General features: G+C 24.9%; 1 protein-coding gene and 1 long non-coding RNA gene across 3 annotated transcripts in view; both read right to left on the bottom strand.

Moving 5' to 3' along the window:
• Nucleotides 1–1,491: 1,491 nt before the first annotated feature.
• Nucleotides 1,492–3,992, bottom strand: LOC111619470. Its single transcript, XR_002755758.1, has 2 exons — nucleotides 3,885–3,992; nucleotides 1,492–1,571 (listed from the first exon to the last, which is right to left on the bottom strand). It is a non-coding gene; the product is annotated as an uncharacterized LOC111619470 (long non-coding RNA).
• Nucleotides 3,993–13,933: 9,941 nt separating this feature from the next.
• Nucleotides 13,934–16,055, bottom strand: part of LOC111619472 (rho GTPase-activating protein 19-like) — a 23,960-nt gene continuing 21,838 nt past the window's right edge. The window contains exon 5 of one of the 2 annotated variants that reach the window (XM_023361198.1): nucleotides 13,934–14,022. In XM_023361198.1, coding sequence (XP_023216966.1) covers nucleotides 13,964–14,022 — 59 coding nt within the window. In that variant the 3' untranslated portion in view covers nucleotides 13,934–13,963. The remainder of the gene's footprint in view (nucleotides 14,023–16,055) is intronic. The other variant, XM_023361197.1, reaches the window with a different exon arrangement.

Genomic DNA, 16,055 nt, shown 5'->3' on the forward strand with positions numbered 1-16,055 from the left:
TTTGCTATTACATATCTAGTACATTTTAATAAAATATTGTAAATGAAATAATCAATTGTACTTAATGTATGATTTCAATGTTTTTCAGAGTTGTTATAAATGTTGTTATAATGTGTTGTTTTTCTGAATGCTAAATTAAACCATGATTATATTATATTTTTGTTTTATAATTTTTAATATCTGACATGTGCTTAACTGCAGTTATATTCTATTTAATATCATAAAAGCAAACTATAATGATTTAGAAAATATAAACATTTAATTAATAATTCAATGATTTGTTAGATTTAAAACAAAAGAAGTAACAGAAAATTAAAAATAACTTCAGTAAAAATAATATAAACTTTAGATATTGACAGATCTAAGTGATCTGTCAGATGATCTGCATATGCTAAAGGCTTACTATTAAGTTTCAGTAAATATTACGGATTTGAGTGATCTAATTTAATCAGCCATATTATGCATTACATTTCTTTATTAATAAAAATTAAGATATAGCACTGCTAATTATGACTATTTCAAAAACAAATACTTATTTTTAATCAATAACTTAAAAAAAAATACTCTAAATGAAAGAAACAGATGAGGTTTTCTTAAAACAAAATACCACTTTCATAAAATTTAATAATTTTTTTTCATTTACTTAATAACTATGCTTATTAAATTCATTTATTTTAAAATTATCCTACATTTTATTTTAATTAAATCAAATAATGAGAAATATTATTTAAATGTTTATTCTTAATAAAGTTACTAAAAATAAGAATTTAAAGAAATACAAAATTAAGCATAATTGTATACATTACATTTAAAAAATAATAATAATACAGTATACTAAATATGGAATAATAAAATTCTATTTATTAATTTATAAAAATACTTAACAGAATATTTGGCAGTTTATGACAATTAATTGTACAATCTTTGGATAAATAAATAAATAAATAAAATTCTTATTCTTATATGGGCTTAAAAGACTAGAAAACTTCAATCAGAAAAAGCTAAACTAATTTACTGAAAAGTACATACAAGTTTAAATCTATCATTTAAATTTTATTTTATGAAAATGTAATACTTATAGTAACAGAAATTTTATAATTAAATCAGAAAAATTTTAAATGGATAATAAACTTCACATTTTCAAAGAATAAGTATATCTTAAAAATATATTATAACATCTAATACAGTATTTGTATTCAAATGTATTATTCAAAAATCTCATAACTGTGAACAAAATAAAATAAAACATTAAAACTTTTAGATGTTCTTATTCACTTTCCATAGATTGAAAATAAGCTGTTTTAATATTTGATAATTTATTTTTAATGAAGCATTATCTCATTAATTACTATATATTATTTACACTTAATTATATATACTAAATAAAGTTTTTATTTTAATAAATATATAATTAGTTTCAATATTTATTTAAAAAAAAAATAATAAAGTTATATTATTTTTTCAATGTATAATAAAATCATTTTCTTCTTATTACGATGTTCTGTACTCTATGCAATGCAGTTCTTCTATCAGTTAATCATCAATGTTCATTTAAGATTTTCCTGATTATTCTAAAAAAAAAAAAAAATAACGGTTATTAAATTATTTTTAAAAATTTCAAATTTTCTTTAGTTAATATTGATTTCATATGAATATTATATATATAAAGAAATAGTTAATTTGCATTTTTATATCATGTACAATACAATTTTTAATATTCAAGTGTAATATAAAAATTCCTTGCCAATTTAAAGTTTTTCAAAAATGAATAATTTTATTTGAAAATATTTTTTTTATTCTTGATATGTTAACTTTCCAAACTACCAATATTAATATTAAAATTAGTTATAAAAATTTTATAATAGTTCTAAACTGTTTTCATTAAAATTAGTAAACTTATTAGAAACAAAAAATTTATATATCTATATATATAATCGAGACGAGTTGATAATAATAATAAGCACAGAGCCCAAACGGTTAAGAGTTGGAAGCTGAAATTTAGTACACAGTTACGGTACGTCACGAAAACGCACACTAAGAAGGGATTTTTCGAAATGCCCCCCTGGGGGAGAGGGACAGGATTAAGCTTAACACTTCCATCAACAATAGAAGTGTTAAGTAAGTAACAATGAAAGTGTTAACAATGGAAGTGTCAACAATGGACGTGTTACGTAACAATGGAATTGTTAAGAGAAAGCAACATTTTAAGAGAAAGTGCAGTTGGTTTTCGTTTTTGAAGATATTTTTAGACCCATGTAAAATTTCTCTAATTAGTCTGGAAACGGAGGATCCAATTCTTGCATTCTGTGAAAACGGGTAAGGTTGACTATAACGTAATAATCTTAATATTCACTATCATTACTTTTGCCCAAGCAATGCCGGGCCCACCTGCTAGTATATATATAATAATAATATATACATGTACACTATCATCAAATAATTAGTTTTCATTTAAACAATTTAACTAATTTGAAATAATAAATTAAAATGTGAAAAAAATATGAAAGCAAGAAAGAAAGAGAAAATCAACAAAATAAAACAGTTATCCCTCTAACAACATTGTTTGAGAATTTAGGAAATCCCACAAATAACAGTGTTCTTAGAACATAGTTTCACTCTAACACAGTTTGAGAATTGGAGACAGCCCTGTACAAAATGTCATAATTTTTAAGTGCAAATACCATCATTCAATATTTTTTTATTCAAGTAAGCATGCATGTTGCTTCATAATTGCCCATGGTTTTTAAAATGTTGAAATTTTTAATGTTGTTTTGCACGTTTTGTCCTGTTTTCTGTAATGAGAACTGATTGTACAACTTTTCCTCTTTCTTGTCCTAGCTTTCCTTTAAACTAGGTATCACTGATGTTGGAAATAGTGCTCTAAATAAACCGAAAATACTGACACTGTGTTTTGTTTTTATAGATTAAATTAAAAGTTACTACAAAAAAAAAAAATTAAATTTTTAAAGATCTCTTAGGCAAACACATGCAAATGAAAATGAAAAAAGTAGAGAAAAATTAAGATGTTGCTGATACTTCAGATTAAGGTCAACATGAAAGCTCAGATGAAAGCTTATGATATTTCGTCAAAAAGAAAATGTCCTCGTTTAACAGTTTTTAGCAGTGAAGGAAAATTAATATATACATGCAAATATATACATAATTTTGATTGTGATTATTAATTAATTATTGACTGCTTTAATAAACATATTTCTCTTAATTACAAAAAAGAATAGTATACTTTTGATATAAGGAAGAAAGTGTATACGTAGTCTTTCTTCCTTATAATATATTTGGCATCTTACGTGAGCTTATAAAGTTTTACAATTTATACTTTTGATAACTTTTGAAACCTAACCCTATGTTTTGTATTAGTCCTTCATTTCATATAGCCCAGATTCACATAACACAGCACTTTTTCAAACCTAACTACCTTGTAAGATGGAGAATACATAAATTGGATACAGCTTTATACACTAAAAATGAAACTACTAAAGTTATTATAAAATGTATCTTCATTAAAGTTTGTTTTATATCTTATTAAAATTGTTTATAGTCAATCAATAATACATTTTTAAATTACTATAATTAATACAAAATTTAGTTCCTTCACTTCCATAGTAATAAAACTGTGATCTGATGATGAACAGTTTTAAGTTCAAAACTCTAGAATGTTAATTTTTGTACATTATTACTCATAAAAAGCATTTTCTATTTAGTTTTTGTATTTTGGAGTTAAAACATTTCTATTCATAATTAATGCAGAAGCAGTTGATTAAAATAAAAATACATAACATTTATTTTTTTACAAATATATAATATTATATTTTAACATTTACTATTAATTGTAATGATACAATAATTTATAGTTTAATTCAGCTTACCTTAAATTTATTACCAAACAATTTTTTCTTCAAAATCTTTTTCAGAGATTGTGATGGAGAATTTATTCCATTAATAACTGAATTATGATTGTTAAACTAATTAAAAAAAAAGAAACAATAATTTAGTAACTCAAATCAATAAGAAATTAATAAATTTTAAAGATTTTAATTTCATGTTTTTACATAAAAATTTTGAATTCACAATGCATGTTTAAAAATTTTTATTTAATTTTAATATAGTAAATTTTATATAAAGTTTAAATTTATTATTGTCCATATATTTATTGTATTTGAAAATATTAAAAATTACTACGGTTTATATTTAAATGAACTTTGAATAAAACAATATTCCTGAATAAATAAACTCAATATTCAATATCTAATAATATACAATATGTATATTATTGTGTACAATAATATATGTATACAATAATATATATACAATATGTAAAAAACCAAAATAGCCTTATAATTTTAATGCATTAAATATTAAAGAAAATTGGTACATTTTGAAGTATTTAATATTAATTTACATTTATATAAGCAACTGTAACTATCAAACTAAAGTAAAAATAAAAATGTTTTTATAATAATGATTTTAAAATTAAAATTGAAAAATCCATAATTGTTAATAAATTATTAAACACTAAAAAAATAATGGAAACAATTGAGTAACCTACCGACCTGGTTAATATAAATTTTAAACATGTGTAAAGAAACAGGCTATACATACATAAAAATAAATAAATATATTTTTTTCATTTTTGACTTTTTCTGTTCTGTAGGTGGAGAGTCTTTTCTCTCTGTCTGTAATGGGTTTGACAAAGCCCACAATGGAGTGACCAGGTGGTAAGAATAAAGCCCATATATCTGAAAGAGATCTCCCATGAAAAATTTTTGGGGTTGCTCACCAGATTCAATCCTGGATTCCCAGAACTATGGACTACTGCTGGTAACTGCCATCTGGCCATCCAACATAAGAATAAATATTTGAACTATCCGGTTGCATACATATTAAAATATGCAATTTCTTTCAAATATTTTTGTAATTTATAATAATTATAATAATTTATTAAATTCTGAATAAACTTATATATCTGATTTTTATCAAATCATTTTATAAGCTGATTTGAAAATTTAGGTTACAAAATAACTTGATAGCTAGATGACTCAAGACTTTATTGTAGCATATTTCTATGCATTTGGAGCTAGAACTATTTTAAGATGACCAAGACAAAACCTTTCTCACTTGTTTCTAGCCGTTTATAAACGAGTACAAACGTTTTCAGCCTTCTTAATAGGCCTTCTTCAGGTACACTTACTGACGCTCTAACAGACTACAGCGTACCTGAAGAAGGCCGAAAACATTCGTACTTATATATATACAGCTAGAAATAGGTGAGAAAGATTTTGTCTTGGTCATCTTAAAACGTATTATACATCATATGCATTTCAGGCTATTGTGACTTTATAGCTCCTCCTCCGTGCTATTGGAAACAAGGATATGATTATAAGACTTGACATTGTTGTAATTATTTATTAAGATTTTTACAATATGATTTGTATACTTACTTACATGTATTGGAAAAAGAAAAACGATTTGAAACTCTGTTATATATTCAACATTTTCCATATAAATACAATTATAAAATCTTAAAAAAATTTTTAACAAATGGATTAAAAAAACCATTACATCTATAACATACATCAAAAAACACAAAAATACTCCAATCTTCAAGTACAATAATCAATAAATCATACTTTATACTTGTTACATCCAGTTTAAGTTACTGTAATTTTAGCTTTTATACACAAGCTGCAAAGGTGATGGCAACTACAAATCAGCTTGCTCATATGGTTGGAGTACTGTACAAGTGCAATATAACTGTATAATACAAATTTAAATTATATTGATAAAAAAATAGAACATACAATATTTACATTGTAACACCTACTCATATAGGTTTACAAGTATATTAAAAGTTTTTTGTAATGTTCACACAAGTACAGTACATAGATTAAAAAAAATAATAATGTATAATACATTTTAAATATGCTACAATAAAGTCTTGAGTCATCTAGCTTAGTGTTTAATAGCTGTGAGAAAAATCAACTGATTTGGATTGAAATGATTTTTCATATACATCAATATACTTTGGACTTTGTTTATTAATAGGACTTATTACACTGGTGTAGTTTCTGTTTAGCAAATTGGGGAGATTCTAGTCAGAAATAATAAGTCCTATTAATAAACAAAGTCCAAAGTAGACAAGGATATAATCAAACATCAATAAAAGTAAAGGCATAGAGGCAAAAAAGAATTAAAATCTTAAATAAATTTATTGCTTACATTGTAACACCTACTCATATAGGTTTACAAGTATATTAAAAGTTTTTTGTAATGTTCACACAAGTACAGTACATAGATTAAAAAAAATAATTTTGTTTTCATTTTTAATGAACTCATGATGTGTTTCTGTTTGAATTCAACAAAAATTTAAAACTACTGTTATTTGCAAAATTATGTCTACTCTACCATAGCTTCCTATATATTTACATTGCACAGTTTTTTTATTTATTTCATATGTTCATTATTTAACATGCTTTTTACAATTTAAAATATGGAAGAAACTAAGTACATTCACTCCCATCCTGTCCCATTTACATATATATTTTAAAATGTTTCGGCTTATCACCAATGAATTTTAAAACCATTTTACATAATTTTCAGAGGCATAGCCTCAATAAAAAGGTTGTCTGAGAGGAAAGACTGTTTTTTGCTGATGATTGGACAGGAAGAGAGTGAATATAACTTAGCTTCTTCCATTTTTAAATTGTAAAATATACTGTCTGCCATTTTAAACATACTTTTTATTGATTTTATTATAACTTGAAATATAATAAGAGTCAATTTGATATAATGTAAATATTTTTTTTTTACAAATAATAACAAAATAATATTATTTTAAAATACATGAAATATGAAGATCTTGATGTAAGATTCTTATGAAACAGTATTAAAAAAGTACAAAATAGATTACAATTTTAAATTTATTAATTTGAATCTTATATAAAAAGTGATACTGTTTCAGAATTTCAGTGGGAAGAAAGTTTTACTGAAAATATGAAAATAAAATTTCAATAAAAATAAAAAATTATTGCTACAGAAATAAACTTGAATTGTCATTATATTTATTTATTGAATCTCAAATAGAGAAGCTAGATGACCTATCAGACTACAACTTTGCAAATTAATTATACAAGTATTACACAAATAATCTGGACTAAAAGTAGGTATTGGTTAAGCCCCATTCTTTAGCCAAGTTTTTATCCAATATATTTGTCTTCAGCATTTGATTATAACTATAATTTGGGCTTAGGTTCTTTGTAATTTTATATAAGTTATATACACCATGCCAAGGTGCTTAGAAAAACAAAAAGAACTGTTAATTGAATGTTCTTAGTGCATTCTTTAAAAGAAGCAGTGTATTTTCTTAATACCATAGAAGACCATAGACCTAAGATCATTCTCAACTGACTTAGTGAGTGACTATATATCTCATAAACTAATTGGCCAAAAGCAAAGATCAGATAGAGATCTAGTTAGTATAACTGGCCACACATCTGCATGGTAAACAGAAGTTGCAGGTTAAAGTCCTGCTTTGGATCAATCTTTTTTTCTAGAATATTCTAAGTGAAATTTATTTATTTTTAATTATAAAATTAAATACAAGATGGCAGTTTAACTGCCTACCTTTAGTCCAAATTATACACATCTGTATAATTAATTAGTCAAGTTCTAGCAAGACAGGTCATCTAGCTTCATTGTTTAAAGTACACATTTCTTTATACAGTATTTATATGACTTTCATAATACATAGAAACTATTGGAAAAATTTCATCATCTACACAAACAAGAACACACTAACGAAATTTTATTACATGTAAAAAGTTATTAGGGATGAAGAAAACTATTAAACAGTGTAGAGTGAATATTTGTTTACAAATATTTATATATTTATGTATATAAATTATACTTCCTACATTTCACATAATTGTCATTTTTTTTTATTGAAAATATTTTATTTTAGTTTAAGTATATTTATTTTTTAAAACTGGCAATGTATTCAGTGATAATTCCACTCTGTTTATTTTCAAATAAAAGTATCTGTCTAAACAAACTTCTGTATTTCAAAATATTTAAAAAAATTAAATTCCTGTTTGGTCATTGTAATCAACTTTATTGATGTATTAACAAATGATATAAATTCATTATAAAGAACAGTTAATATTCAAGATTGTTTTTTGTTCATTTTGATATTAAAGACTGAAATAATAATTTAAAAATTTATGGAATTAAAATAGTAACATATAATTACACGTGTTCAAGAACATTTATGGCATCTGTTGAACATTACAATTAACTCATGCAAAAAAATTATAAATACAGTTCTTTAGAATTAATATATATGTGATATCTTTCCATTCCATTTGTTAAAATAAAATCAGTAAATTATTTTTAATACAAATAAAATATTAAACTGTTTCAACTAGAATGTGAAAAGACTAATATAAGTATATTTATTAGAATAAACATACAGTAAACCTGTTTAATGATCAGATAACAAAATTAATGTAATTGTAAAACATTAATAATTCAACAATTTATTTATCTAAACAGTAGATCATTATAAAAATAAATATGCTAAACTTACTGATTTAAATAAAAATTGTTTATATAATACTANTTAATATTCAAGTGTAATATAAAAATTCCTTGCCAATTTAAAGTTTTTCAAAAATGAATAATTTTATTTGAAAATATTTTTTTTATTCTTGATATGTTAACTTTCCAAACTACCAATATTAATATTAAAATTAGTTATAAAAATTTTATAATAGTTCTAAACTGTTTTCATTAAAATTAGTAAACTTATTAGAAACAAAAAATTTATATATCTATATATATAATCGAGACGAGTTGATAATAATAATAAGCACAGAGCCCAAACGGTTAAGAGTTGGAAGCTGAAATTTAGTACACAGTTACGGTACGTCACGAAAACGCACACTAAGAAGGGATTTTTCGAAATGCCCCCCTGGGGGAGAGGGACAGGATTAAGCTTAACACTTCCATCAACAATAGAAGTGTTAAGTAAGTAACAATGAAAGTGTTAACAATGGAAGTGTCAACAATGGACGTGTTACGTAACAATGGAATTGTTAAGAGAAAGCAACATTTTAAGAGAAAGTGCAGTTGGTTTTCGTTTTTGAAGATATTTTTAGACCCATGTAAAATTTCTCTAATTAGTCTGGAAACGGAGGATCCAATTCTTGCATTCTGTGAAAACGGGTAAGGTTGACTATAACGTAATAATCTTAATATTCACTATCATTACTTTTGCCCAAGCAATGCCGGGCCCACCTGCTAGTATATATATAATAATAATATATACATGTACACTATCATCAAATAATTAGTTTTCATTTAAACAATTTAACTAATTTGAAATAATAAATTAAAATGTGAAAAAAATATGAAAGCAAGAAAGAAAGAGAAAATCAACAAAATAAAACAGTTATCCCTCTAACAACATTGTTTGAGAATTTAGGAAATCCCACAAATAACAGTGTTCTTAGAACATAGTTTCACTCTAACACAGTTTGAGAATTGGAGACAGCCCTGTACAAAATGTCATAATTTTTAAGTGCAAATACCATCATTCAATATTTTTTTATTCAAGTAAGCATGCATGTTGCTTCATAATTGCCCATGGTTTTTAAAATGTTGAAATTTTTAATGTTGTTTTGCACGTTTTGTCCTGTTTTCTGTAATGAGAACTGATTGTACAACTTTTCCTCTTTCTTGTCCTAGCTTTCCTTTAAACTAGGTATCACTGATGTTGGAAATAGTGCTCTAAATAAACCGAAAATACTGACACTGTGTTTTGTTTTTATAGATTAAATTAAAAGTTACTACAAAAAAAAAAAATTAAATTTTTAAAGATCTCTTAGGCAAACACATGCAAATGAAAATGAAAAAAGTAGAGAAAAATTAAGATGTTGCTGATACTTCAGATTAAGGTCAACATGAAAGCTCAGATGAAAGCTTATGATATTTCGTCAAAAAGAAAATGTCCTCGTTTAACAGTTTTTAGCAGTGAAGGAAAATTAATATATACATGCAAATATATACATAATTTTGATTGTGATTATTAATTAATTATTGACTGCTTTAATAAACATATTTCTCTTAATTACAAAAAAGAATAGTATACTTTTGATATAAGGAAGAAAGTGTATACGTAGTCTTTCTTCCTTATAATATATTTGGCATCTTACGTGAGCTTATAAAGTTTTACAATTTATACTTTTGATAACTTTTGAAACCTAACCCTATGTTTTGTATTAGTCCTTCATTTCATATAGCCCAGATTCACATAACACAGCACTTTTTCAAACCTAACTACCTTGTAAGATGGAGAATACATAAATTGGATACAGCTTTATACACTAAAAATGAAACTACTAAAGTTATTATAAAATGTATCTTCATTAAAGTTTGTTTTATATCTTATTAAAATTGTTTATAGTCAATCAATAATACATTTTTAAATTACTATAATTAATACAAAATTTAGTTCCTTCACTTCCATAGTAATAAAACTGTGATCTGATGATGAACAGTTTTAAGTTCAAAACTCTAGAATGTTAATTTTTGTACATTATTACTCATAAAAAGCATTTTCTATTTAGTTTTTGTATTTTGGAGTTAAAACATTTCTATTCATAATTAATGCAGAAGCAGTTGATTAAAATAAAAATACATAACATTTATTTTTTTACAAATATATAATATTATATTTTAACATTTACTATTAATTGTAATGATACAATAATTTATAGTTTAATTCAGCTTACCTTAAATTTATTACCAAACAATTTTTTCTTCAAAATCTTTTTCAGAGATTGTGATGGAGAATTTATTCCATTAATAACTGAATTATGATTGTTAAACTAATTAAAAAAAAAGAAACAATAATTTAGTAACTCAAATCAATAAGAAATTAATAAATTTTAAAGATTTTAATTTCATGTTTTTACATAAAAATTTTGAATTCACAATGCATGTTTAAAAATTTTTATTTAATTTTAATATAGTAAATTTTATATAAAGTTTAAATTTATTATTGTCCATATATTTATTGTATTTGAAAATATTAAAAATTACTACGGTTTATATTTAAATGAACTTTGAATAAAACAATATTCCTGAATAAATAAACTCAATATTCAATATCTAATAATATACAATATGTATATTATTGTGTACAATAATATATGTATACAATAATATATATACAATATGTAAAAAACCAAAATAGCCTTATAATTTTAATGCATTAAATATTAAAGAAAATTGGTACATTTTGAAGTATTTAATATTAATTTACATTTATATAAGCAACTGTAACTATCAAACTAAAGTAAAAATAAAAATGTTTTTATAATAATGATTTTAAAATTAAAATTGAAAAATCCATAATTGTTAATAAATTATTAAACACTAAAAAAATAATGGAAACAATTGAGTAACCTACCGACCTGGTTAATATAAATTTTAAACATGTGTAAAGAAACAGGCTATACATACATAAAAATAAATAAATATATTTTTTTCATTTTTGACTTTTTCTGTTCTGTAGGTGGAGAGTCTTTTCTCTCTGTCTGTAATGGGTTTGACAAAGCCCACAATGGAGTGACCAGGTGGTAAGAATAAAGCCCATATATCTGAAAGAGATCTCCCATGAAAAATTTTTGGGGTTGCTCACCAGATTCAATCCTGGATTCCCAGAACTATGGACTACTGCTGGTAACTGCCATCTGGCCATCCAACATAAGAATAAATATTTGAACTATCCGGTTGCATACATATTAAAATATGCAATTTCTTTCAAATATTTTTGTAATTTATAATAATTATAATAATTTATTAAATTCTGAATAAACTTATATATCTGATTTTTATCAAATCATTTTATAAGCTGATTTGAAAATTTAGGTTACAAAATAACTTGATAGCTAGATGACTCAAGACTTTATTGTAGCATATTTCTATGCATTTGGAGCTAGAACTATTTTAAGATGACCAAGACAAAACCTTTCTCACTTGTTTCTAGCCGTTTATAAACGAGTACAAACGTTTTCAGCCTTCTTAATAGGCCTTCTTCAGGTACACTTACTGACGCTCTAACAGACTACAGCGTACCTGAAGAAGGCCGAAAACATTCGTACTTATATATATACAGCTAGAAATAGGTGAGAAAGATTTTGTCTTGGTCATCTTAAAACGTATTATACATCATATGCATTTCAGGCTATTGTGACTTTATAGCTCCTCCTCCGTGCTATTGGAAACAAGGATATGATTATAAGACTTGACATTGTTGTAATTATTTATTAAGATTTTTACAATATGATTTGTATACTTACTTACATGTATTGGAAAAAGAAAAACGATTTGAAACTCTGTTATATATTCAACATTTTCCATATAAATACAATTATAAAATCTTAAAAAAATTTTTAACAAATGGATTAAAAAAACCATTACATCTATAACATACATCAAAAAACACAAAAATACTCCAATCTTCAAGTACAATAATCAATAAATCATACTTTATACTTGTTACATCCAGTTTAAGTTACTGTAATTTTAGCTTTTATACACAAGCTGCAAAGGTGATGGCAACTACAAATCAGCTTGCTCATATGGTTGGAGTACTGTACAAGTGCAATATAACTGTATAATACAAATTTAAATTATATTGATAAAAAAATAGAACATACAATATTTACATTGTAACACCTACTCATATAGGTTTACAAGTATATTAAAAGTTTTTTGTAATGTTCACACAAGTACAGTACATAGATTAAAAAAAATAATAATGTATAATACATTTTAAATATGCTACAATAAAGTCTTGAGTCATCTAGCTTAGTGTTTAATAGCTGTGAGAAAAATCAACTGATTTGGATTGAAATGATTTTTCATATACATCAATATACTTTGGACTTTGTTTATTAATAGGACTTATTACACTGGTGTAGTTTCTGTTTAGCAAATTGAGGAGATTCTAGTCAGAAATAATAAGTCCTATTAATAAACAAAGTCCAAAGTAGACAAGGATATAATCAAACATCAATAAAAGTAAAGGCATAGAGGCAAAAAAGAATTAAAATCTTAAATAAATTTATTGCTATTTGAAGCAACAGTGCATCCAATCATTTGAAATTATTTCATTTAATTTATTTATATAAAATAAAAAAAATAATTTTGTTTCAATTTTTAATGTACTCATGATGTGTTTCTGTTTGAATTCAACAAAAATTTAAAACTACTGTTATTTGCAAAATTATGTCTACTCTACCATAGCTTCCTATATATTTACATTGCACAGTTTTTTTATTTATTTCATATGTTCATTATTTAACATGCTTTTTACAATTTAAAATATGGAAGAAACTAAGTACATTCACTCCCATCCTGTCCCATTTACATATATATTTTAAAATGTTTCGGCTTATCACCAATGAATTTTAAAACCATTTTACATAATTTTCAGTGGCATAGCCTCAATAAAAAGGTTGTCTGAGAGGAAAGACTGTTTTTTGCTGATGATTGGACAGGAAGAGAGTGAATATAACTTAGCTTCTTCCATTTTTAAATTGTAAAATATACTGTCTGCCATTTTAAACATACTTTTTATTGATTTTATTATAACTTGAAATATAATAAGAGTCAATTTGATATAATGTAAATATTTTTTTTTTACAAATAATAACAAAATAATATTATTTTAAAGAACTTTTTTTTATGTATGTGAAAATTAAAAGATGATTTACTAAGATCTGTTTTTTTTAATTCTTTCCACTCTGTGGGTACTGAGAGGTCTTTTTTCAATTTGGCCAGGCCCACAATGGGACAGCTGGTTGGCATAGATAAACCCAACAAATCCAGGACAGACCACCTCCAAAATACCCCTGGAATATTTCAATCTGCTTGGATTCAATTACAGATTCCCAGAGCTGTAAGCTGGTTCCTTAACTGCCTCAGCAATTGTGTTTATTACTGTAATAAAAACGTATTGGAATAGTTCTTTTAAACTATGCTCTTGCAAGAGGGCTGTTGTCATTTGGTATGACTTTCATTGACATATAGCAGCAATCCATATGTCATTTGTCTGTTTTTGTTTGCAAATAAATTGTAAATGTGCAAATAATTGTAAATATTTTAATTGCAAATAAGTGTGTAAAGAATTTTTGCACCAGCAATTTTTCAAAATGTTAAGTATAATTAAGCAANAATAAAAAGTAAAAACAAAATCCATTACTGTGTGAAAAACTGAAAATTTTTTGACATATGAAGTTTGTAAAGATAAAAATTATAATCAGCTAAGATGATGCAACATATCAATTTTTATTCAGATCTAACAAGTCCTTCATGGTGCGTTATTTTTTTTGTCGTCCAGTGTATAATACTAAATAACTCCATAACAAAATGCATCATGTAAATTGTAATTAATATGCTTTTTTTATTCAGTCAACTATAAAATTTAATTTCTTATGTATAAAATCATTAAGTACCCCTTAGTATATTACCTGTTTCAAAAATTTCTTTTTTTTTGCAGAATCAGGCATACTTTGTACATAAGCATATAAGTCCGCCACAGCATATTTAGTATATTCAGCAGAATCATTTTCTGTTGATGTCTTTCTGTTACAGAATACAACTTCTGTTTGTACAGATGTAGGCTGTAATATTATTATTAGATAATTAATTTTATAATTCACTTAAAAAAGCAAATGTATAATATATATATAAAAAAAAAAAAAAAAAAAAAGAGAATATGAAAGCCTAAAGTTTTAAGCTAATAAGCTTTTAGTGATTAAATGCAGCAATTTTTATATGCCAACTTATCATTTTAATAAATATTTTTTATAAAGTTGTGAGAGACCATAGTTCTGATTCATTAATTAAGTCTGACGATGCACTAGAACCTTGTAAACATATTTATTTCTTGACACAAAAAACACATTTAACATAGAAGAATGACACCCTCAACCATCAACCACAGAGTCTGCCTTCTCTACCAATCCACTAGATAGCTTCTTCTCCTCCCCGCACCCAAAATTCCTCTCTCCCTGAAAACATCATCTTTCAGCACCTCCTGTGCCAACCTGTTTTCTCCTGTTCCTGGAAACATTTTTTTGTTTTTTATAAGGGGTGAAGGTGTTGGAATTTGACAAAAGTGAAGCCATTTTTTTTGTATTTTTGTTATTTCAAACCAACTCTTCAAACTAGAAATGACAATTTCTATTATAAATATTTAACATTAAATCCAAAATACAGTATATGCATAAAATATATTTTGGATTTTCTCAAAGAAATTATTTTGTTTAATTTTCATAATTCATAGAAATGGTTTCTAATCCTGAAATCAAAAGAAAATTCCAGATTGCATTCAATAAACAAGAAAAATATTTCAACTTTATACAATATGATGACATAAAAATTCATTTATATATCAAATGCAAATTATTTTTACAAATATATATCATAGTCAATAATTCATAATTCAATGAAAATGCTTCGAATTTCATTTAAATTCTTCCTTGAAACTAATTTTACTTGACTTTTCAAAATCAAGAAATTTTACAGGTGACTGAAAGAAAGGAAATGATGAAAGGAAAAACTAAAAATACAAAATAGAAAAACAGTAGAGCCTCGATTATCCGATCCCCGATTAACCGACACCTCGGTTAACCGACCGTCCTAGTCGGCAAATTTCAAATGTCCGCTAGTGATGTGGCGCTACAATATTTGGCTATGTCTTGGCTACTTTAATATTATTTTTACGTGTTTTAGCTGGCAACACTCATTTGACCATGAAAGGGAGCCAGTATTTAAATGAGGCTTAATTTTCTAATTTTTAACAATACAATAGCAACGATTATTATTTTAAAAATTTTTGTTAGGCTTAACATTGATGAAAATTCAACACGAAGTAGGTTAATAGCGATATACTAATATACTAATTACATGGGATATAATAATATACTACACTAATAATGGATTTTTTCATACTTTTCGGTTATCCGACT

This window comes from Centruroides sculpturatus, unplaced genomic scaffold, assembly GCF_000671375.1.
Source record: "Centruroides sculpturatus isolate CEXI.00-Female unplaced genomic scaffold, Cexi_2.0 scaffold166, whole genome shotgun sequence".
Classification (NCBI taxonomy): Eukaryota; Metazoa; Arthropoda; class Arachnida; order Scorpiones; family Buthidae; genus Centruroides; species Centruroides sculpturatus.